Source organism: Pseudorca crassidens, chromosome 18 (assembly GCF_039906515.1).
Source record: "Pseudorca crassidens isolate mPseCra1 chromosome 18, mPseCra1.hap1, whole genome shotgun sequence".
Taxonomy (NCBI): Eukaryota; Metazoa; Chordata; class Mammalia; order Artiodactyla; family Delphinidae; genus Pseudorca; species Pseudorca crassidens.
The window spans coordinates 45,872,629-45,896,948 of NC_090313.1; the positions used below are offsets into that span (position 1 = coordinate 45,872,629).

Consider the following 24,320-nt stretch of genomic DNA (forward strand, 5'->3'; position numbering starts at 1 on the left):
ACATAAATGTTCAAATTTACTGGCATTTCATATGTTCTCTGCTATAACATTGTCCTGATTCTTTCTGTGTATTATTTACTTTTGTTTTTGTTTTGCTTAATCAAAGTGTGTTTTTAAAATACTTTCAAAGAATATTTTTTGACTTACTAAATCACCTCAATTTTATACTTTTTTCTGTTTTATTAAGTTCTGCTCATATCTTTATTATCTATTTTTTCTATGTTCTGAGGGTTTATTGTTTTGCTCTTCTGATGTCAATTAAAACACTTGGTTATTAATTTTAAGAAATCTTTTTAGTTATAAATAGTTGAACTTTTGAAGATTCCAGCTTAGTTGTAAGCATCTAAGGGTCAGCTCCTCCACATTGTTGCTGGCCTAAGGTTTACTTCACCCTATAGCAATGTATATATTGACATTTTTTCCCCTCGACTTTCTGTGTTTTGCTACTTCACACTTTTCTTTGGAGAGAAGCCCTCTGAAATATCCTTTAGTTATTTTACAGCCAATAAGTCTTTAAAATATGTGTATTTTTTAAGAGAAATGTACTTATATAATTAGGCAGAAAATCTGATTTGCCATATTTTTAAAAACAGCATAATTTCACTCTTCTCCATGATTAATCTGCTGTTTTACACAACCTTTGAGTTTTTAGCTTTATCAATGACATGGACTTTAAAAATATTTTAAAGATCCTACCCAGTCTTTTAAAACATCCCTGTTCCTTTTTTCAGTTCTAGTTTTATGTATATTTTCTGCCTTGCACCTGATCATTCCAACATTCAATGGATGGCCTTGGGAATCTAATTCTGGTATTGATTGTTTTTGCTGATTCTCTCCCATTGTAGCTGATTTCTTCATTATTGTGTAAATTTAGATCATGAGCTCATGTTTAGCTAAACTTTTTCTGTGGGAAGGCTATAGGCCTGGGTTGAAGGTCTACTTCTCCAGAGAGTGTTTAGTTCTGTGTTTGGAATACCACCGATCTGGGAGCATTTTAAGGTAATTTCTTACCTTCTGTTTGCAAGACCACAAATAAATTTGCAACACAAACACTGTGAACACAGATCTGGGGTTCAGAATTCTCAAGATTTCCTACCTGTTTCCTACCCAGAGCAGAGGCCAAGAGAATCTGGGCTTAGTCTCCCTTTGCCAGCAGATACATTTTTTACTGGCACACCCTTTCATTAAAGGTGAAGCCAGGGATAGATAGATTTAGTTCTAACTTCCCATCTAGTAGGGATGGAGTCTTATCTCCTGCCTCCCATGTGGTCATGGCCATTTTAACAACAAGTCTCTATGTCAGGTCAGGTGTGTCATTAAACTATGGCCTTTATTCCAAATCCAGACAGCTGCCTATTTTTTATGGCCTATGAGCTATGAATAATTTTCACATTTTAACTGGTAATATTTTAAATGGTTACTTAAGTACCTAAATAATATGCTCAATTTTGCCTCTTTGATCCACAAAGCCTAAAATATTTGCCATTTGGCTCCATAAAAACAGGATTGCCAGCTTCTGTTCTAGGCTATCAAGATCTTCAATCCACTCTTAATATAGCTATAACTCTCACAAATGTCCCCCCCCCTTCTTTCATGGGTCCTGGAAATTTTTACTGCACACTTCAAAAAAAAGACTTGCACTTAAAAATAAGTTGTTTACATTTAACCTAGCATACCTAACTCTTTTCTTTTAGGAGAGTTTTTCAAGTAATTTTGCCCACCATATTCTTCAGAGCTTCATTAATAATGGCAAAAAATTAAAACAACTTAACATTCAACAAATGGGAATTGTTCATAACAATTACAGAAGCACATACAGTAGAAAACTATAATCTGTTATTGAAACAGTGAGACATAACTAGTTTTATTTTTCGAGAACTGTTTATTTAGGTCTCTTTTGTTTAAGTCTATTTGTGTATATGTATGTATATAATCATGTATTTATATACACATACATTATATGATATATTTATATAAATATGTGAAATACATACCTATACACATACCTTTTTTTTTTTTTTTTTTTCTTTTCTGTACCTGGGCCTCTCACTGCTGTGGCCTCTCCCGTTGCGGAGCACAGGCTCCGGACGCGCAGGCTCAGCCGCCATGGCTCACGGACCCAGCCGCTCCGCAGCATGTGGGATCTTCCCGGACCGGGGCACGAACCCGTGTCCACTGCATCGGCAGGTGGACTCTCTACCACCGCGCCACCAGGGAAGCCCTACACATACCTTTGATTTATATTTGTATACATACACAGGAATATAATTATATATATCATATATTTATATACATTGAACTGAAAACGGGTAGTATACATATATATTGTGTATAAATGTGTATATATGTGCATGTGTAGAAAAACAGGTTGAGCGATATGTAAGCATGATTTAGACAGGGTTCAAGATTTTAAAAGTAGTTATGTGTAGGTAGTGAGATTATGGCCCATTTGATTTAAATTATTGCATATTTTTACATCAATTGTTACGAAAAGATTCCTACATAAATAAAATTATAAATAGTTATACATACTTGTATGTGTAATTAAAATATATATACTTTATATAAGTATTATATTTATGTAATATACTTGTCTTATAATAATACATTATGTATTGTGTTATATAGAATACTTTAAATATAATGTATTATATCAGATAATAATAATTACATATTTATATATTATGATGTAATTGTTTTATAATCAATATTGCATGATATATTAATAGAATGAACATATTAAACATATAAATATATTGCATTAGTCATATATTTTGTGTACAATATATGCTATGCAAATATACATGTTAATATAAAACATAATTGTTATACACTAAACAGTAATATATTACATTTATACACCAATATAATATTTAATATTGGTATATGTATATTATATTTAATATATACATAGCTAATGCTCTTTAAAGCCATCTGCTACAAGAAGTAGAATGAGACCAGGAGTATGGCCAAAGCAAATTCTAAAACTATTAGATTATTTATATTCATTTATATGTCATTTTCCTGGAATCTGCATCTGGCTATTAGAGAGCACACACAGCAAAATCAAGATAAAGTGCCCAGGAGGACATGGGATCCTTTATTTACTGGGACCTCAAAGGAAACATAGTGCTACTCAGTCCCCCATCAAAGAGCTAAGAGCAAATCTTGAAGCACCCAGTAAAAGCCAATTCAAACAAAAAAACTTTTCCACTTAAACTGGAAAAAGTTAAGTTCCCAAGCGACCCCCTACATCAACCACCGGAGCTCATTTGGCAGTAAAAACAATAACATTCAGCGGACAACAAGAAATCTAAAACAATAGTTGTTTTAACAAAAAAAAATCCAGCAGCTAATTAGTGTCTTTCCTGTTTGAAAGAAGGCGGTGGGAAGTGGACAGAAGACCTTATAGGAAAGATAAAAAGAAGAGGAAAAGGAAAATAAAAGTTTCCAGTTTGACAATCAAACTGTCTTCTGCATCCATTTCATCCCAAGACCACCAAGCCAATGTGGAGGCTTTTTCCTCCTTCCCTTTTCTTTTCATGAGACTGATCACAACCAGCACTGCAGAGTCCATTAAATTAAGAAATGCTGTTGCATACATGTGTGAATGAGCTGTGAGTAAAGTACTGGAGTAGAGGACACCTAAAGTGAAACGTCCTCATGAATGTCCACGTGGCTGAGCAGCAAGTTAACATTTCATAGATGTGCTAAAGAAGAAGAGTTGGGTTTTATTTTATTTACTTTTCCCTGGACACTGTTGAATGACTGTCATCTACAAGTTCACGCTACTTTTTGCTGAGGATTAATGCACTGGGAGAGCTGAGAGAAAACTGAATAGTAGAGCTGTCTTTTTCTTGACCAGTTCACCTTACTTTCCCAAACTCAAAGTCTTTCCCTATTTCTTTCTCCTTTTTATTGTAGTAAAATGAACATAACATAAAATTCACCATTTTGATCATTTTACAATTCACTGTACCATTCAGTGGAATTTAGTACTGTCACAATGCTATGAAACTGTCACCACTGCCTAGTTGCAAAACATTTTCATCACCCCAAAAGAAAACCTACAACCATTTTAAGCAGTCATTCCCTATTTCCGTCTCTTCCAAATCCCTGGCAACCACTAACGTATAATATTTTCCATGTGTATGGATTTGCCACTGTTGGACATTTCGTATAAATGGAACCATACAATATGTGGCCTTTCGTGTCTGATTTCTTTCACTTAGTTGCATCCATGATGTAACATGTATCAGTAATCCATTCACTTTTATGGCTGAATTCCCTGATCCTGTTTTCTTCATACTGTTTGAATACAAACTTTAAAATATGTTGAGGGTGAAGCTCTGTTTTAATGGCACATCTATGAGGCCAATTCATTTAAAGAAGGTGAAGATGGAAATATTGTTGTGAAATGATAATCTTTGAGAAGCCTCAGCTAACTTGATAATGAAAAGTTTGGGAAATGTTGCAAAAAATTATTTGCTTTATATTAAAAGCCTTTTAAACAAGGATTCAGGAGATATTGTCTTTTTCTTGAGGTAACTTAAATGAGGTAGAAGAAAATAACTGTCCTTTAAAACAGATTTTTAAAGGATTCTATTTATTCTTAATAGACGAATGGGAGTACAGGTTGTTCATATCCAATATGGACTCCCTATCCAAACACTGTTTATCATTCTAGCCACCACTATCGAATTATATTTCTTGAGAGTCATGCAGCTTAATTCCTGCATATTACTTTTTAAAATTCATCTATCAAGTCCATTAATACAGTATAAACAAGAGAAGTTCATGTTTCAGTGCAGCTCAAATATCAGGTATAAAGAACCCCCCAGTAAGGAAAAGAATCCTATATCTCTTGCCAGAATGTGGTCAGCTCTGGGGTGTTTTGCTAGCTGAAAGACACTTTTATTCTTAAGAAAATAGAGGTTGTCTAATAGGGATGAAAGGCAAAAAAATTTAAGTACTTGTTTGTGTTAAAAACAGTGCTAGGCTATCTCATACTCTATATCAGTCAAGGCTCACCATTTTACATATGTGAAAAGTGAAGTTAAGTGTTTTAGTAACTTACTAAAAGGCATGCAACCACTAAGTTCAAGCAAGAATTCAATCTCAAATCTGTCACACTGAAGTTTGAGCTAATAGTGAGATTAATAAAAATAGCACTGAATTAAAAGTTCAGAGGTATTTTTTATTTCATACTCTTTCACTAACCCTCTTTGGAGATAAATCATTTCATTTATATGGGCCTTAGTTTTCACAACTATAATAGTTGGAAGCTTGACTAGGTGACTTCTACGTAGTCTTCCAATTCTAAAATGTTCCATTAATTTGGATTCCTACAATAATTGCCATTGCAGTATATGCATGCTGCCACCAAGTAGCAGTAGAGAGTACTAGTTCCTTTTTTATCCCTAGTGGGGAGTGCATTTTGACATCAGACTTATCTGTGAATAGTACAACCTGTTAATATAACTATAAAATAACAAAATAATATGGTATTATTCCCTGTAAATCAGAAGCTTTACATTGTCTATGAATCTTGTCAGAATCACCTGTAGGTTTTTAAACATAGAGGAAATCCAGAACCCATTGAATGAGGATTTTCAGAGATGGGACTTGGGTATCTGGATGTTTGGGCTCCCATCATTTGTATATTTTATTTTATTTTATTTTTTCCCTATGTACATCATTTGTCACATCCTCTTGAATCTTTAGCAATTTCTGTTTTTTTTTAAAGTTTCAAATATTCCATAATCTTCTCCTACTTTTCATAAGGTGTATCTGTTATTTTTATTCACTCTTGTGCTTCTCCTGGTTAAAACTTCTTTTTTTGGGGGGGGCCCTACCTCATGCCTTGCAGGATCTTAGTTCCCTGACCAGGGATTGAACCCCAGGCCCCCAGCAGTGAAAGCGCCAAGTCCTAACCACTGGACCACCAGGGAATTCCCAAGACTTCTTTTTGAAATGACTTTTTTCCCACTCTAATTCATTCCTGGGATCAGTTTTATGTGGGAACATTAAACCAACCTTGCATTACTAGAATAAAGCCACTTTGATTGTGATATATTACTGTTTTACATACCATGGATACAGTTTGTGCTTTTGTTTACAAATTTTGCATACATGTTCAAAAGAGAAACTGGCCTATGATTCTATTCTTGTAATATTCTTTTTAGTTTTGATCTGAAGCTTATGTTGGCCTTATAAAATTTTTGAGCAATATATTATTTTATGTTTCCTGGAAGGATTTTATGTAAGATTACCAATATTTCTTCCCTAAATATTTGGAAGAATTTACTTGGAAAGCCATTTATCCCTGGAAATCATTTTCTGTAAAGGTACTTCATTATACAAACAAGTTTTTAAGTAGATATAGATTTTTTAGATGTTTCTTTTCTTGGGTTATTCTTGTTAGGTTGCATGTTTTAAGAATTTGTCATTTTGGATGAATTTTCAAATTTATAAATATAAAATTATAATTTTAACAGCTTTATTAGGATGTAATTTACATACCATAATTTAACCCTTTAATGTATACAATTCAGTGGTTCTTAGTGCAACCACTAAAAGACGTGTGTAACCATCACAACAATCCAACTTTAGATTTCTGTCCCCTCATAAAGAAACCCATTACACATTAACAATGTTTTTTGATTCTGTCAACCCTCTCAGCTCTAGGCAACCACTAATCTCCTTTCTGTCTCTACAGATTTGCAATTATGGGCATTTCATATAAATGGGACCATACAATATGTGATCTTTTGAGAGTGGCTGCTTTTCTTTACATAATGCTTTCATGGTTCATCCATGTTGTAACATGGATCAATATTTCAAACCTTTTTATAGCTGAATGTTATTCTATTGTACGGATATTCCACATTTTGTTTATTCATTTGTCAGATTGACATTTGAATTTTTTCCACCTTTTGTTTTCAGAAATATGCTTCTATGAACATTCACGTACAAGCTTTTGTGCAGACATAAGTTTTTATTTCCCTTAGGTATAGATTTAGTAGTGGAACTGCTGGATCATAGGGTAACTCTATGTTTAACACTTGCAGGAACTGTCAAGCTGTTTTGTAAAATGGCCACACATTTTGTAAAATGGCTCAGACTGTACTTTCTATCCAGAGGTATCCAAAGCCACCTTAGGTGCAAAATGTTTAAAGTTGTCCTTTGCTGCTGCCAAAATTGTAGCCACTGTGGGCAGTCTGCAAGATGGCATCTTAGGTTTCTGAGGAAGAAGTTAGAATACACAAAGGGGGAAATAAGTGTACAATTACATAATGTAGATTTCATATTTAATTTTATGGGAAAAGCAATAATTAGTTGGCTTTTGGTTTTAAATGGAAATAGCCACTCATTGAGAAATAATTACTCTAATTTCAATTTATTTTACTTTAAATCATTCTGTGATGAAAACAGTTATCAAAAAAGGTCTCCAGAATGGAAGGAGTGCCAAGTCAGAGGTATATCACATGTTTTAATTCTCTCGGAAGAATTTCTCTTTAATGGCTTGTTTTTCTTTCCTTCTTAAAAGAAAATTATCAAGGTACTTTCTGCCATCTTAAAACTAAGTTTTTACTCAAATGAAATGGCTTTTCTGGTTTTGAAAATGTTGTGTGATGCTTTAATTTAGCTTCCCAGAAATGCAGATTGACCTTTTATTAACTTAAAATATCTTAATTTCCAATGAAGATCAAACCCTCCTAAATTACCTGTAACGTAAATGGCATATTTATCATTGCTTTCTCAGTACCAGTGGATAACTTCTCCATCGGTGAAGGAACCATGCAAAGCTGCTAGACAGAAAAAGAGAACTATAATTTTGGGAAGTGGTCGAAAAGGAAAAGGTACTATTAGAATTGGTAACTCTTTCTAATTTTTAATGCTACTAGAACTTATCCCCCTTATATATCCGGTGTGCTAAAATTAAAACAGCCTTAATGGTTATTCCTTAATGGTTAATTATTTCCTTAACGGTTAGCTGTCAATATTACTTGTGTTTCTTATGGAACGCACCTAGGATGTTCCTGACAAATAGTGTTTAATATGTATTAGATATTAATTTTAATCTGATAAAGCTCTTGAAGTGACAAAATCCATATCCAGATACGAGGTCACCTTTTCTCCCTTTCATGTGGGGTCCAGGCCTTAGGAAAGAGAGGGATGCATGTGATGTGTCTAATGACAGCCCCAGAATAAAATAAATTAGGCAGAGCCCTTGGCGCTTTACAGATATGAATACATTTTATTGTCATCACAACCCTGTGGGCAGACAGTGTTTTACAGCAGTGCAGACAGGTTAGGGTCAGGTGCAGCGGGGAAGTGGGATCCGGCAGAAAAAGAACATGGGGAGAGTCAGGGGGAGGCCGGTTCCAGAGCCTTTACTAAGGAAACAACAAAAATCACAGATGATAATGACTGCTTTTTCCAAATGCAGGAATCAGTGAAAAAACTAGATATGATCATGTTCAGAATTGTGATCAGTTATGTCTAAATATGTAAAAGTCAGTTACTTTCCCATTCTCCAGAAATAACACTAAAAAACAAGGAAAGATCCCATTCGCAATAGTCACAAAAATTAGTAAATATCTAGAAGTCAGTTCAGTGTTCACCTGAAAAAGTTAGTGCAAAAGGATAGATGAATCATTTTAAACATATATGTTAACATTAATAAAATATAATGTTAACATATGATCTATTAACATATAAAGCCACTGACAGAGGGAAAGACGGATTGGTGGAAAAGTCCAGAAACTGGTCCCTGTTTACTTGAGAATTGTATTTTAACTTAGACAGTTTTACAGTCTAACTTGACGTTTTGTCTAATTGACTGATTGAAGCATTGATAATTCATTTAAACAGAAATTAGATATTTGCATCACAGCATACACAAATTCTAGTCAGTCGAAAAGGTGTAAATGCAACTAAATGCAAGAAGCAAATATAAAATACAGGAGAGAATTTCGGTGTAAGTGTAGGGAGTACAGAAGCCTTCCTAAGTAAGCCAAAAAACTCAGAAGCCATAAAGTAAAAGATATTTAATTACATGAAAATTTAAAACTTTTCTACAGTTCAAGACGTAAACAAAACATAAGACAGACACAAAAGTTTGGTAGTGTATTAACATAGAAAGGTTACTGTTGATATAGAGAAGAACCCACAAATAAATGAAAAAGGATAACCAAATTTTAAAAAGGCAGGGGCTGGTTTCTACCTGTATGAGCAAACAACTCAGAAGAAGCACAGCTGGCTACTAGACAAATGAAGAGAGACCAACTTCTTTAGGAAATGCAGATTAAAACCATGGGATTTTCTTCCCCTCTGATGGGCAGAAATTCTAAAGACTGATAACATCTGGTGTAGACAAGGGAACAAGCACACTTTGCCTATGTTAAGTATAATAAAAGTGTTCAATTTTGGAGCGAGGTTTGCAGCGTCCATCAAAGTTCAAAACTCTCTTGCTCTTTGTCCAAAGACTTTTACTTCTAGGCACCTGCCCTCTGCCAGTACTCTGCCTTGCACAGAAGTGTGCATAAAATCAGGCACCCGCAAGTCCAATGAGGGATACTTATGTAATGGGGAAAATCTAGAGACAACCCGGATGTCCTTCAGGAGGGGTCTGATGAAGGAAATTAGGATCCATCGGTGGTATGGAGTAAGGTGTGTGTGGAGAACAGGGAAGGTCTGTGAGCAAACTGGGAAGATGACATGATACGTCATCAGGTCAAAAGGAAAAAGAGCAGGTGTAGAAAAGGACATGTCTATTATTCCAGTTAGAAACCCACAGTGTTTGTATTTGTAAATACTATATATGTATATATGTACATATGGAAACACGCATATATACACGTATACACATTTGTGTATCTGATCCTGAAAATGCACAAAAGGCTGTTAAGGGCAACCACCTCTATGGAAGGGAATAGATCTTTATATTTTTACTCTAGTTTTCCTAATCGTGTGCAAATTTAATTTTTTATTTAAAAGTTAGGCAGTCAGGAGAGGCCTAGTGACTCTTTTGCGGGCTTCTCTCACCACAGGATGCACTCTTCGCGCCCTTCCTGTTTCTGGTTTGTCTTTTGGAGCAGACACCACTGAAACGAGCGTCTTGTCATCGCTTGCCAACTGCCTGCGGTTTTCTTGCGCCCTCCTAACCCTCACCACCTTTGTGAGATGCTGTTTCGCGCTGAGGTGGTGCCTTTCCCCTCACACACACCCCTCTGGTACCTAGGGGAGTCCCGGGGTTTCTCAGTGGGCATTCTAGGATACTCATCCCAGAGATGCAGTGGGTTTTTAAGCCACAAGCATTTGGGGAAAACTCTGTTCCTGTATGAATTATCGTCTTGGGAGTTCACGATTCACCGGAGCTCTTGAGACGCTCTAGGAAGTTGAGTCAAGAAACCCGTGTAGCCCTGTTAGTTCAGGATTTCCTAAATTTCTAGGACTGACTGTGGCACTGCTTTTCCAGTCACAACCATCCTTATCAGCTTCCCTGATAGACTCCCTGGGGAGCGCTGCTCAGACTCTGGCCTGGAAGCTTTGTAGTCCCAGGATTACCTGCTGCTCCCACACCCACCCGGCCCCCTGCCAGCGCTCTGTCAGCCTGGCACCTTCTCCCTGCCCCCCAACTCATTCAGGCCACAGGCGCTGCCCTTGCTCTGGGATTTAGTGATAACGCCTGGGAGCAGTGGCCCAGCACAGCCCACGGCAGTGCCCGGCGTGGCTCACAGGTTTTAAAACACACAATTTGAGCCCTTACTGGAACATGGGAAGATGATTTAAATCCAGATGTCTTATTTCATAATCCCCGTGTCTCTGAAAGTGGGAGAAACAGACTGGGAGGGCCGTGTGTTTCAAGGAAAAGGGAGACTGTTTCTCTGTGGAAGTAAAGAACGGGCCCTCACAGTTAACAGGTAACGTAGGGAGTTTGTGCTGAGTCTGTCATGTTGGGCCTGTTATACTCATTTATATGACCGTTGGGTCCCTATTGGCATTTGCATTTACTGCCCAAGCTTGAAACTCCCCAGTGTCCCTGTCTTGGTCACGAGCCCTAATTCTGTTGACCTAGAAAGTTCTTTGTGGGAGCTTTCTAGCAGGCCTCTCCCCCAGTGTCCCCACCCTCCAGCCCCTGTGTCCTAGTGCTTTTTCTAAAACGCACAACTCCTTGTTGTGCAGACCTGATTGCTCCTTGTTGCTCCAGGATCCAATCGATCCAGTTTCCAGGAGAGCGTGTCCGCAGGGCCCTCTGCGGTCTGCAGTCCTGCCCCCAGCCAGGCACCCAGCACCCCAGGTGCTGCAGAGAACTTGCTGGTGTCCCCCGTGCCTTGGCAGAGACAGCTCTCTGCCAGATGCCATTCCTTTGTCTCCCCCTGTCCTGACCCCTCCCACCTCCCTTCCTCTGAAACCATCAATCTTCCCTCAGGCAGAGGTACTTGCTCAGCTCTGTGCTTCCACAGCGCTTGTCCTGTGGAATTTGAATTCCCTCCACAGCCGTCTTGCTAGGTTGGGAGCAGCTGATTCCCCTTCATCTTTTTCTTCCTTCCCTCAGCCCCACAGCAGGGACACTCTCGGGCACCGTGCAAATTTAATCTTCAATTTCTAGTTGTTATGACACTGTTGCTGTGATGATACCATCTGCGTTCACAGTAGGATGGGTAAATGTGCGGGGGGATGCCTGTAAATACAGATTCTTTGTAAATTCAGGTTCCTAATTCTTCCCCCTTTTAATATTTTTTCCCCTTAAATCGTGTCCTTTTTGCTGCTCCAGCTCTATGATTGGACTGTCACCCGGGGAGCCTGAGGCAGCACAAAATCAAAGAGGTTAGACACTAAATTTTTAATGTAAATGTCAACCAGGATACCTACTAGCTGTGAAAAGGGGGCCCCAGGATTCAGCCTCAAAGCCTATTACCAGATATTTGGTTTCCCTGCTTGCGTCTCTTCTGTCTGTCGACGTGCACTTGACTCCTATTAACTTTAACAGGAATTATATGTGTGCCCTGAGGGGCGAGCATAGCTTTTAATGGGGGCTTCCTCACACTGCTTTTTTTGCTGATTACTTTTAATGAATCCCACCCTGTAGAAGTGGAATAATAAGACAGGATGTGCTTGAGAAAATGGAGAGAGTTATTACATATTTTCCTTGTAATCCAGAATAGCATGTCAGATCTTCTTCTGTTAGTCTCCTTTGGTTGTCAGTGGAAGATAATTTTGGCTTGCTCACTTTCCAAATCAGAAACTGAAGTCAAATCCTAACGTATCCTAGATGAAACATGACCCATTCATTTTTGAGAGTCTGTATGAGCCCTGTGCAAGTTGCGGAGAATGAAAAGACAAATTTATTGACTTCAGTAGATATTTACATAGCATTGAATGTGTTCCAGACGCTGTTCTGAATTCTATCAGTTATCTACTTTTGCATCATAGAACACTTCAAGACAGTGACTTAAAACCACAGCCATTTCTTTGGCTCAGGATTCTTTTCAGTCAACAGGTGGGGCTGGGCTCAGTGGGGGTGGTTCCTTCTGTTGGTCTCATCTGAGATCACTTATTCAACCAAAGTCATCTGGTGATCCACCTAGAGTCTAAATGGCCCCCCTCATCTGGCAGCTGGCAGCTGTTGCTGGCTAGCTGTTGGCTGGGCCTGTTATTTCCAGCAGGCTAGCTCGGGATTGCTTACATGGCAGTGATGTTTTAAGAGTGCAGGTATAGAAGCCACATGCCCCTTGAGGACTCAGCTTGAAAGTTGCACAGCGTCACTCCTGTTGCAGTCTCTTGGTCAAAGCAAGTCCACAAGGCCAGCCCAGATTCAAAAGGTGTGGAGTACAAGACCCCACCCCTTGCTGGGAGGGCTGCAGAGAATTTGTGGCCATTTAGTCCTCACATCAGAGAGGCACAACAGAGAGATTTAGTAACTTGTTCAAGGTCACACAGCTTGGGACAATACAGTGTTTTAAGTGCTTTGAAAGCTGCTGCTCATTATTTTTAAATCTTACCACCACTATTCGGACCAACTTATTTTTTTTCTCTGCAGCCTTGTAGAGAAAGGGTCATTCACATTGCTGTGTGGCTGCCATGGGTTGGAAGCTTCATATATGTTATACCACTAACTGTCATAACTAGTATGAAATGGAGATATTATTATTATTCCTAATATTCAGATGAGGAAACTGAGGCTCTTGGAAATTAAGTCTGAGTTGTATAAGGGAATGTTAAGTCACTGTTCCATATGCAAGAGTGGTGTCCCTAAGTAAATTATAAATGTCCTGTCACAGATCTTTTTTTTAATCTCTTGTTTGCATCTGGAAAATGGTTTTTAAAACTTTTCTGTTGCTGTGTTAATGGCAGTTGCACATTGCAGAAAAATAGCTGGAAGAAGAAACATGTTTTTCAGATGCCCAGTGGAGCCCCAGAATAGAAGCAAGATGAATATTCCATTCCACACTGGCAACACCAAAGGAGATGATGCTTTAGAAAAAAGATTTCTCGACAAAGCTCTTGAACTCAATATGATCTCCCTGAAAGGGCATAGGTGAGTACATGTCCCATCCAGAAGCTTGTCAGAGAATTGGTTTAGTTTTCAGACGCTGAAGGAGACACATCTAGGAGCCTGCCCATCCTGGAGTAGCAGTTATTGTAACTAGTTGGGAAAGACCGTTTGTTACAGGGGTGCTCCTGCTGCTGCTTACAGGCCCCTTAGCGCGATTCCATGGCCGGGAGCATGGGGGGGGGCACACCTTCTAGGAGCTTTGGTCAAAATTTCCTTTGAAAATCTCTGCTCTGACAGCACAAAGGGTGCCATCCCATCTCTGGTGCAGCTGGCACAGCCTGTTCAGTGTAAGAACAGACACTGCTGCTCCCCCGAACGTCAGAGACAGTAGTTAAATCTGTCAGCTCCATGAAAAATGTATGTTCTCATGCATGAGAATAGCTGCCCGCTCCCTGCTCCTCGCACGGCAGGCTCATCGAAGAGTTGAGCTAACCTAGGTTACCTGTGAGCGTGACGGTCCTTCACTGCGTTGGAAAGGAATTTTCTAATGACTGAGATGTGTGACACTCCTGGCCACCTGCGGGGGCTTTCAGGTGGGAGGTTGGACACGATGGCCTCAGGTGCCGTGACTCTCGCAGGAGGTGGTGACGGGAAGGAGGGTCGTCCTGATGATCAGCCAGATGTTCCTGTTCTTAACGGCTGCATCGGTGGTTCTTCTGGGTCCGTGGGAGGGATTCGGGCCTCTCTGCATAAGGCTGTCACCATCGAAGATGTCAGAAGCTGGCAGCCTTCATGAAGCATTTTTTGGAGATGCACCAGCTATGAGCACATCCTAACCAATATACACTCTGCCCTTGAAGGTGTACAAAATTGAAAGTCACTTGGGCATGTCTAAAAAAAACTAAACAAACACAGTATTTTTCTCGAATGAACATACTTATGATAGATTTTCTTCTTTTTCCAGAGAACAGCAAAACATCCACAGCTATCCCAAGCTGTTGAAACTTAACCTTAATTCTGACTTGAACTGGAAGCTTTTAAAAAGTCTTCTGTTGCTTTTCTACCAAATTCTAGCTACTGTTCTCTTTGCTACTACTTTTTCTGCCTAGATCTCATATTCAAAGCTGCCTGTGGGTTTAAGTATATGCAAATTGCAAGTTGTTGTTTTTAGAGACAAACAGACACACAGCATGGAGGGTGGGTGGGGCCCTATAGGTGCTGAATTTTGATCCTTTGCAAGATGACAGCAGTGGGGTCTTCTGGACTTTCTTTATACGGTTATTCTCATAAAGCGATAAAAGTGACTTACTATATGTTTATATAGCAAGGTCTGTTTTTAATACCAAATAGTTTATATCTCTATGCATTTATATCTCTGTGCCTTTATATTTCTAATAATACGGTTCTTGTTGGTATATGTTGAGACTTTGAGAATTTGTTAGGATCCCTGACCTTGTGCATTAGAGTGTTACGTTCTCAACAGTTGTGTGCCTCCCATTCCCCCTCCCCTCTCCCTTTTTAAGCTGCTTCACAAGAGTTAGAAGCTCCCTGATTCACTTTTACTTTCCTTTCAGTGGGTAGAAGAACGGTTGGTTGGTTGGTTGGTTGGTTTTGTTTTTCAGTTATGCTGTTAAACTAAAAATCTGTGTTAAATTCCCTTACTGTTTCTTCACGTGACTGTTCTCTTTCTGGTGTTTGACCAGTGATGCCGTGAGCTTGGGAAGATCTTTGCTGAAGAGTCTTTTCCCCTACTGTTCATCCATTGTCAGTGTTTTATGTTGACCGTGTGAAGGACATTAAAGTCCTAAAACATGTAAACCTTTGTCAATGAATTTCTTTACATGCTTTTTAGACAGATTGTTCTTTTAAAACTTTATGCTGGGAAAACTTGAGTCTAAAACTAGCATCTGTGAAGGGTATTTTGTTCAGAAAGGTGTAAGACTTGAGTTCTGCACATCCATGTTTTTAATGATTCAGCATACTGGTACCTTTCCGTTGGCTTTTGGAATGGACATTATCAACAAACCACCTTACAACACAGCTCACGGTATAAACTTGTATGAACTTTGTCCCACTTAGGCTGGAAACATGCCACTAGGACAGTTTTGAGCTATCTTCATGTTTCGTTGGATTGTGTAATGAGGACTATACTGATCTTTCGTCCCAGCTCTGCACCAATTAGTTGGGTTAGTTGCGTTTCCTGCTTAGGGCTAAACCTTGCCAGTCTTGGTTCTCTCATCTGTAAAAAGGAGGATTGAAATAACTCCCCCACTTACCTCAGGGATGTTTGAAGAGCTTAAAACAAGGGCTCAGTGCAGGATGTGACTGTTTAAACACAGTAAATGTTTCAACTGGCAAAAGCCGGCCAGTCCATGGACGCCATCCGAGTGTTCACATGTAATAGTGCTCAGAGTCTATTTTGCCTCCTTCCTCATCCATTCATATGATGGTTACAAGTCCCTGCGGTTTGTACCGGCCCCAGATCTCTTGAATCTCCACTTATTTCCATTCCCATTGCCACAGCCAGCTCTGTCATCCCTCAGCGGATCATTTCAGCAGCCTCCTCTGCCCCCACCTGCCCCTACCAGCACAGCCAGTTGAACCATCACTTCCCCTTCATGCTCCTCCTTGGTTCATAAAAATCCCAGACTTCTGAGCCCAACGGTCACAGCTTTGTGGTGTCTGGTCTGGCTTCGTCTTTCTTGTGTTTCTGGTTCTTGGAATGTGGCAAGCATATATGCCCATGCTACGTCGGGTAAGCCTGGAGTTTCTGCCCCCACTCAGCAAGACTGAAGTTCCTTCAAGACACCTGCCAACCTCCTGACCTTGTTTGTGTCTCCTGCATTGGAAGGATGCACTTTTCCTTTGTTCTTATAAGCGTGACCCTTTTATCCCATCACAGCACCTCCATTCTGTGTTTTCCTGTGCCGAGGGTATCTGCTTACGTGCCTTCCCCATCAGAGCAAGGAACAAGCCCTGTTTCTCCACCTCCATCACCTGGCATCCTGCCTTGCCCTTAGGAGGTGCTCAACGACTATCTGTTTCATGAATGGCAAGGCAGGATGAATATCGCAAACAGCCTACAGTAAAGGCAGAGGTACAATCTCACATACGTGGTTGTTTTAATTTTTCAAAAGCTTACTATATAATTTCATTTTTAACTGAAATTTAAAATCTTGGAGGGCTCCCAAACTCTTCTTTAAATATGTGTGAAAGTGTTTGGAAAACGGTGAGCAACTGCATTCATACCAGGACAAAGGGTAGTCACTGTTGTCTGGAGCACAGATCGTTGGAAGATACTCACTGAGCGCAAACCTTGACCTTTGAATGTCTCGAGTGAACGGATGTCAGTCTGCTGACCACGTGGAGAGAGGGGAAGGGCAGATAAGGATGCAGGCCTCGGGTCTACAGGCTGCGGGAGCCACAACTGGCCAGTCTTTAAGTTTAAAAGCAAAGTGGACAGACAGGTGTCTTTCAGGCCTTGGGAAATCTGTGTAAGCTTTGGTGGCCTCATGTTCCTTCAGATCCTCCAGAGTGTCCTCCTTCTTCTTCCAAACTGTTTTTGTTTATTTTTCTCTCAAAATTTGACAGCACATAATCATGTTAATACCACCTAAGTGAGAAAAAACAGATTTGTTCCCTCGTTGCTTATGTTTACCTGCACACACTGCTTCATCCCCATCACTGTGGCTCTGTTCTTTGCCTGCACAAGAAACAAAATTGTTCTGTTCTGCGCTAGTCTATGTTTATCTAAACATCTTATGCTGTCTGGTCACAACTTAGCAGATGCTGGAAGGTTTGGCAAGCCCTTAGGTGAAGTATGTGATGTCACAAATAATTAGTCCCTTTTTTCCCCTTTAGAGTTTAAGGAGCCACTAAGACCCTGTAAAATGGCCAAGACCCATTGATAGTTGTCCAGCTCTGCCTAAGGCCCTTGCAGCTCTGGCCTTGTATCACTCTGGGATTAATGTTTCTTTTACCGTTTTCTTTGGAAGGAAAATAAAATGAGGAAGAATTTTCTTACATTTGATCGAAATGAACATAATTAAAAAGTGAAATGCTACTGCATCTGCAAAGAAATAATCACTTTACTTGCAAAGAAGATTCCCTGCCTCTGTTAGTAATTGGGCTCTTGGTAATTTAGAATCAGAATCCATGACAGCTTGTGATGAATTGGCTCCTTTTGGGCTAAAGAAGGTAAGAAGTTCTAATTACCCCTGGAGTATTCCAGAGTGGCTGGAAAAGCTTGATCAAAGAGATATTGGGAGAGATCTAGAAAAGCTAGCAGTGAGCAAAGATTCATTGAATTTCTTTTTAAGAATCTAAAGAATAAAATATTTCATTTGTTGTGACAAAAACAAGAGCCGGTGATATTTGAAATCCCAGAGCAAATTGGATTTTCTAAGAAAATAGGGAACTGGGCCTATGACAAAAGTTTAACGTACCCAGAAGTCCTATAGTTAGGTTATAGAAATTGGCCTTCCTTACTTGTTAGCACACGAGAATACTGACAGCCTTGCGCCTCACTTGGGGAAAAGTATGGAATTCATACTTTGAGCGTTTAAATGTATAAGTAATTGGCACTAAGTTTAAGGCAGTCCAAAATGTTTTATTCAAATGAAAGCATAATTTAAGTTAGTAGAAATGTACTCAGGTTCCTAATGAATGAATCTACTGACCCAATCCCTTTTGGTATGCTAGCCTTTGTTTCTCTTCAGATTGCCAACAATTCCTGAAGAATAGGCTGGATTTTAGGTTGATGCATTTTATTTTAAATGTTGTGTGTTGATTTTATACATCTATATAGATGTAGATATATAGTTATAGATACAACTTCAAACTGAAAGAAAAATTGCAAGATTAGTACAAAGAACTCTTGTATGTGCTTTACCTTGATTCACCAATTATTAATGTTTAGCTTTATTTGCTTTGGCATTCACTGTCTCTCCATATATACATGTTTTTTTCTCCTGAACCCCTTAAGGGTAAAGAGACATGTGCCCTTTTCCCTGGAAATAGTGATTACTTCCTAAGTGAAACAACATTTTCTTACCAAACCACAGCACAGTGGTCTAAGTCAGAAATTTAACATTGATACTGTTGACTGATCTACCATCTATATTCAAATTTTGCCACTTATTCCAGTAACATCCTTAATGGCTAATTTTTTCAGGCCAGGAACCAGTGTACAATCATGCATTGCGTTTAGTTCTCATGTCATTTTGGTCTAAGTATGAAATAATTCTTCAGCCTCTTTGTTCTTCATATTATTGAGAGTTTGTGACGAGTATAGGCTGTTGTTGTGTAGAATGATCCTCATTCTGGGTTTGTCCTCTGTTTCCTCATGTTTGTTTCATGTTATGTGCTTTGGATGGGGTTCCACAGAGGTGATGGTGAGTCTCTCTGTGCATCCTTACCGGAGCCCCCTGATGGTCATCTGTCTCATTAGCATCTTGGTTAAGGTGGTGCCCACGAACTTTCTCCACTGTCAAGTTATTATTTGTCTCTTTTAGCTAATAAGTAATTTATGGGGAGATATTTTGAGACTCAAAGTATTCTGTTCTTCATCACACTTTTGAATTACATACTGGTCCATAGAACCAGCAATTCAGGTGGTTTTATTTGATGAAGAAGGTGAAGTGATTCTTAATGCTTACTTTCCACTAGTAGTTTTACAAGCCACTCTTCTCTCTCCCAAAGGAAAAAAAATTGCTAAAATATAAGCAGCGGAGGTGTGCAGAACAGTTCACTGACAAAAGGCAACCGTTGGAGGATATATATTCCAGGAGCTCTGAGAGTAACAAACATGTTTTGAGAATGTGAATAGTAGTATGGGCAAGTGTGCTTTTTGGTGAATCAGGGAAGGAGGAAAAGAATCCCCTGATCAGGATATAGGGACCAACTTGCACACTTTTCCTTCCCTGTCTAGTCAAGGTTGTTTATTTCTCAATAGTTGTAGAAGTACAGCCCTTTGGCCACACAGACCTTTAATCTAATAACCAGATCATGAACCACATAGCCTGATTATGCTTTAAAAGATGTGATATATATAACAACCTGAAGTTAAAGTTGTTTCTAATGACTCTAGCCCAGCAGAATAGCCCCGAAGAGAAAAGTAAAATCTTGGCTTCCATCTAGCCAGGTGAAAAGCTGTAGGCATCCCGAGAAATGAAAATTGATGTTGAAATGTAAGAAATGTAGGAAGTTACAGGTCATTCTGGGGGGAAAAATAATGATTTTATCCAGCAGAGTAAAAAGCAGCTAGAGGCTGAATCATTCTTTCTTGTTCCCTTTCCCCAGTTTAAAACCATAGTTTCTTTAGGTTGAAAGTCCAGGGGTTGAAGCAGAAATCTTTAGGAGTTCTTAGAAAATGACAGGTGAGCAGGTTAATAACCTCAGGTAGGAACAATTCTGCTGTAAAACACACTGGGGAAAATACTCCTGAATTTCTGATGAATTTAAATCGAGGGCAGTCTAACATATTTTCTAAAGAACTATGTTCAAATTAAGGCTCCGGCTGATGTTACCCAGTCGCCTCCCCCATTAAGCCATCTCCAGTTCTCCCAATGGCATATTGTTCAAGATATGGTGTCTTCTATGAGCAAGGTTCTTGTGTTTTCGGGGGCAAGATATATCAGTTAGGATTTTGTTGGTCACAATACATAGAAACCTTGGTCCCAACTGGCTAAAGCAAAAAAAAAAAAAAAAAATTATTGCTTGATGTAACTGAACAGTCCAAAGACAAGCTCCAGCCAAGATCTGGTTTACTCCAGAAGCCCATGTTGTGTATTCTTTGGAGCCAGCTTTCTGGGACTCTGCGTCTTTGTCCTCCTTCGTGTCATGCTTCATGACAACCACATTGGGGACATTGCCTCTTCAGAACAGGTCTGTAGCTCTGCTTTCCTCGCCAGAGTGTCCAGCCTCACTCTGCTTGGGCTGCCTTAGGTCAGGTTCTCGTTCCTGTGCCAATGAGTAGGACCTGGAGGAAGGGACATGCTAACTGGCTGGAATACAACAGGACCCATCCTTGGAGCTGGGTAGGTGGCCAGTCCCATGTAAACCATATAGAAGCCTGTGCAGTTTGCCAAATTAGTTCTGATTTTTGTTTCCCTTATGGAGCTTACAGCTTCATCAGGGAGGCAGACAAACAAATAAGGAAATGGATACAAGATATGAAGTGAAGGAACAGAGCTGTGAGAGTAAATGTCAGGGAGACACAGTCCAGATGGCGAAATGGGAAGTGACATTTGAGTAGAGATCTGAATGGTTGAGCAGGAGTTAATCAAGAAAAGAGGTTAGGGAGAGACAAAAGCCACGTGAGCATTTGGGGGAACATTTATCACTTTACTTTCTCTTAGGAGCGTTGGTGTGTGATGCTCAAGATATTGAGCAACCAGTATGGTACCCTAAAGAGGGCAAAATTACAAGTGGCCAAAGGAGGATGACTACAGGAAAGCACCACCTTGCCGTAGGTGGCCACAGATGAGTGGCCCACTGCTGGGTTCTGAGGCCCACAGGGCTAGGGCTGGGGCAGAGACTGTTAACCAACTAGGATGGAAGTAGTAGATAAGTATATAAATAACTGGTATGGCAGCAGAGGCGTGTACCTGCTGGATTTCAAGCCTGAGTGTACCCCCTTTTTTTCTGGGCCCCTCTCCACTGTTTACTGACCACCAAACCTTACCTATGCGATATTCAATAAATGTTGACTAAACATATAGATGACTATATTGATAGCATGGGAAAATTATCTACATTCATGCCTGATTGATATTGATAGAAGATTTCGCCCCAGAGCAAATTAGCAAATGGTTCCGTAGATTCCGCAGAGCATGTCAGACGTTGATTTTCAACTAGAGCCTTCTGGGATTTGAATCAGCATCTCCCTGAGGTTTGCAAGTTGAGGGGAATCTCAGCCTGGAGACCCATGTTGATTCCACGGTACAGTGTTGGAAGCCCACACGGAGTAATAAACTTATAGTTGTGTTCTTTTTCAACCATTTAATACTTACTGACTTAATGGGCACGTTAAAAAAAAATCATGAGATGAAGCCTTAACATCTTGATTCCTGTCTTTTCTCGAAGGGGGAGAAAATTTGGGCCTGCATTTCAGCGTGGAGGTTTGTCTGAAGCCAGTAGAGGCTGCCTCTTTAGATGGTGTGCTCTAATTTGCCTTTCTTCCACCTTTCTCACTTTTCTCATATTTGTTACGTACTTGCCCTTGGGTACCGGGTCTGAAAATAGCTAGATTTAAGCTTTTTATTAGGAAACCATCGCAAGGTAAGAAGAGTATGATGATCCTTGGCATCACCCTTCTGGCCTTTTCCACTGTTTTAACCCCAGCAGCAGGAGCATAAACTTTCCAGCTGTGTGAAGGACTCAAAACTGAGCCAGAGCAATCCCCAAACCAGCTGAAGTTAGTGTGTTAGCTTTGTGCAGGCTGAAAGCTTTAAATAATCATTTCCAGTCATACCTTCTGGTCATTTCCCTTTAGTGTACAGTTTCCACCTCCAAGTTCTTCTCTTACACCCTGAGAGGCTGGCCCAGAACTAACCTAGGAGCCTCCACTTGGGTGAGTAATTGTCATTAGCCTCCCTTTAGTCTCTTAAGCATCTCTCCTGTTTAGGGCTGAAGTCTAGTTCTATACGATTTCAAGTAAAACTCCCATCCGCAAGTCACTGATCCATTCATCCAACCTTACCTAGTTAGTTAGCAAAATGGGGAATTGTATTGACAAGATCATTATCCTTAAGCGATTTGGAGGCTAGTTGGGAAATTAAAATGTCTACATGCAATTGTCATACTCTGGGACAAGTGCCTGTCAGGTATAGGGTTGCAGATAAAATACAGGACACGCGGTTAAACTTGCATGGTTTATTTCTTAAATCTGATAACCCTACCACCGGGGAAAGTGTTGGGTGCAAGGGAACACAGGTGAGGAGGACCAGGAAAGTCTTCCTAGCAGCATTGCCATTGAGGCCAACACGAGAGGGGTTAATTCAGAAGAGGTGCAGGATAGGGGAGGGCTATGTGAAGACAGAGAATAGCATGTGTGAAGGCCCTGACTTGAGAGGTGCCCCAGGAAATTCAGGGGCCTGAGGTTCAGGGTGTGGGAATGTGGAGGGTGGAGGAGTATGTCAGGGGAGGGGAGACTGGAGACGCGATGAAGTCCTGCCATGGAATGTGGACTGGATCCTAAGCACAACGGGCCAGCCATTGTAAGGCTTGAAGCGGCAGAGTGACGTAAGATACGCATTTGAGAAAAACCTTCTGGCTGGAGTGTAGTGACTGGTTAGAAGAGGGAGTCTGGAGACAGGAGAAGGCAGAGCGGTGCTTGTTGCAGTAAGGATAGTGAGTGATGGCGGTGACTTTGAGGAAGAGGAATGGATGAGCTACTTAGAGGATGGATGGGTAGATGTGGGAGATGAGGGAAGAGAAAGGTCGCGCATGAAGATGGTTCCACTCAGTGGGACAGGGGAGGTAGGGAGAAGTGGATACTGTGCTGCCATTTGCCTGTTTGCCTCAGACCGGCTCCCTGCCTTTCCACTGCTCTGCTCCGTGTCACAGGGCTGATCCTGCAAACCCCATCGCCCAGATCTCCTCGCCAACTCTTCCAGGTACGTTCAGCCAATGGAAAACATTGGCCAGAGGTCGGAGGGCAGGGGGAAGGGAGAAGCCAACGTATTTTTCCCTCGCCCTCCTCTCTCTGTTCGGGCAGCTGCAGCAGGACTGGTGGCCGCTTTGCTCTGAGTGGCGGCCCCACCAGGAAGCCACTCCCTCTGTGCCTCCAGCTCCTGCCTGGCAGCTGTGGCAACACCACTTCCTTCTTTGCCCCCCAGCCCAGCAGTGGGGTGGGTGTGTTTTCTACTGCTGTGACTCTCTGGGATGTCTCACCATCCCATTTGACCTTTTAGCTGTTTCATCACCATATGAAATTTGTCGTATTGAACTACCTGTAACGGGGTGTTTTTCTGAGTGGACATTCAGTAATATGGACGTGTTGTATTTGAGGTGCCTTATGAGACATTTAAATGGAGATGTTTTACAGGAAGTCATATGTTGATTGAAAGGTGCAGAGAGTGGTCTTAGATGGAGAGAGACTTAGCTGGTAATTGAAACTAAGGGAGAGGATGAGGTCCTTCAGGGAGATGGCATAGAGGAAGAAGAGCAGAGAGCCTAATACAGAGCCCCAAGAATTACCCCAAGGAAGATCAGCTCAGCAAGACACTGGGAGGGTTCCGAGAGACAGAAAACTGTCAGGAGGGTTGGGTGGCGCAGAAGACAAGGGAAGAGATTTTCAAGACAGAGACGTTGTTTAAGATCTAGCTCGGCTTGGCGGTCACATAGATAAGGATTGAGAAGTAGTCCCCTGGACTTGTCAACGGAGAAATCATCGGGGGCTTCAGGAGATCAGTTTCATGAGAGTAGTGGGACAGAAACCAGATCGCAGTGTAGAAGAGAAGGGAGCAATGGGGGCAAGTCAAGAAATTGATGGCAAAGGGAAAGAAGGGAGGGGTGGATGAATGACAGGAGAATAGAATGGAGGAGGGCATTTCCTTGTGGCTCTTTAATCTGGCTGGGAGGGGCCAACAGAGAAGGAGAGCATGAAGATGTAGGAAGAGAGGATGGCATCCCGAGCCCAAGGAGGACTGGACCCTGTCTTCAGCTCCCACCAGCTGGATGTTCCCTTCCTGTAGCTTTCCACGGAGGCTGTGGAAGTTGCCCCTTGCCTCCTTGTATCAGCTGTCCTTGATTCGTTCGTCCTTTTCTTATTTCTCAGCACATCTGGGTCATACGTTATGTGAAGACAAACAAA

The 24,320-nt window shown here is 40.6% G+C and overlaps 1 protein-coding gene across 1 annotated transcript in view; it reads left to right on the top strand.

Moving 5' to 3' along the window:
• LOC137211235 (uncharacterized) overlaps positions 1-24,320 on the top strand; it is a 52,444-nt gene that overhangs the window by 3,882 nt on the left and 24,242 nt on the right. The window contains exons 2-4 of the mRNA XM_067713515.1: positions 7,766-7,877; positions 10,056-10,206; positions 13,409-13,546. Coding sequence (XP_067569616.1) covers positions 7,766-7,877; positions 10,056-10,206; positions 13,409-13,546 — 401 coding nt within the window. The remainder of the gene's footprint in view (positions 1-7,765; positions 7,878-10,055; positions 10,207-13,408; positions 13,547-24,320) is intronic.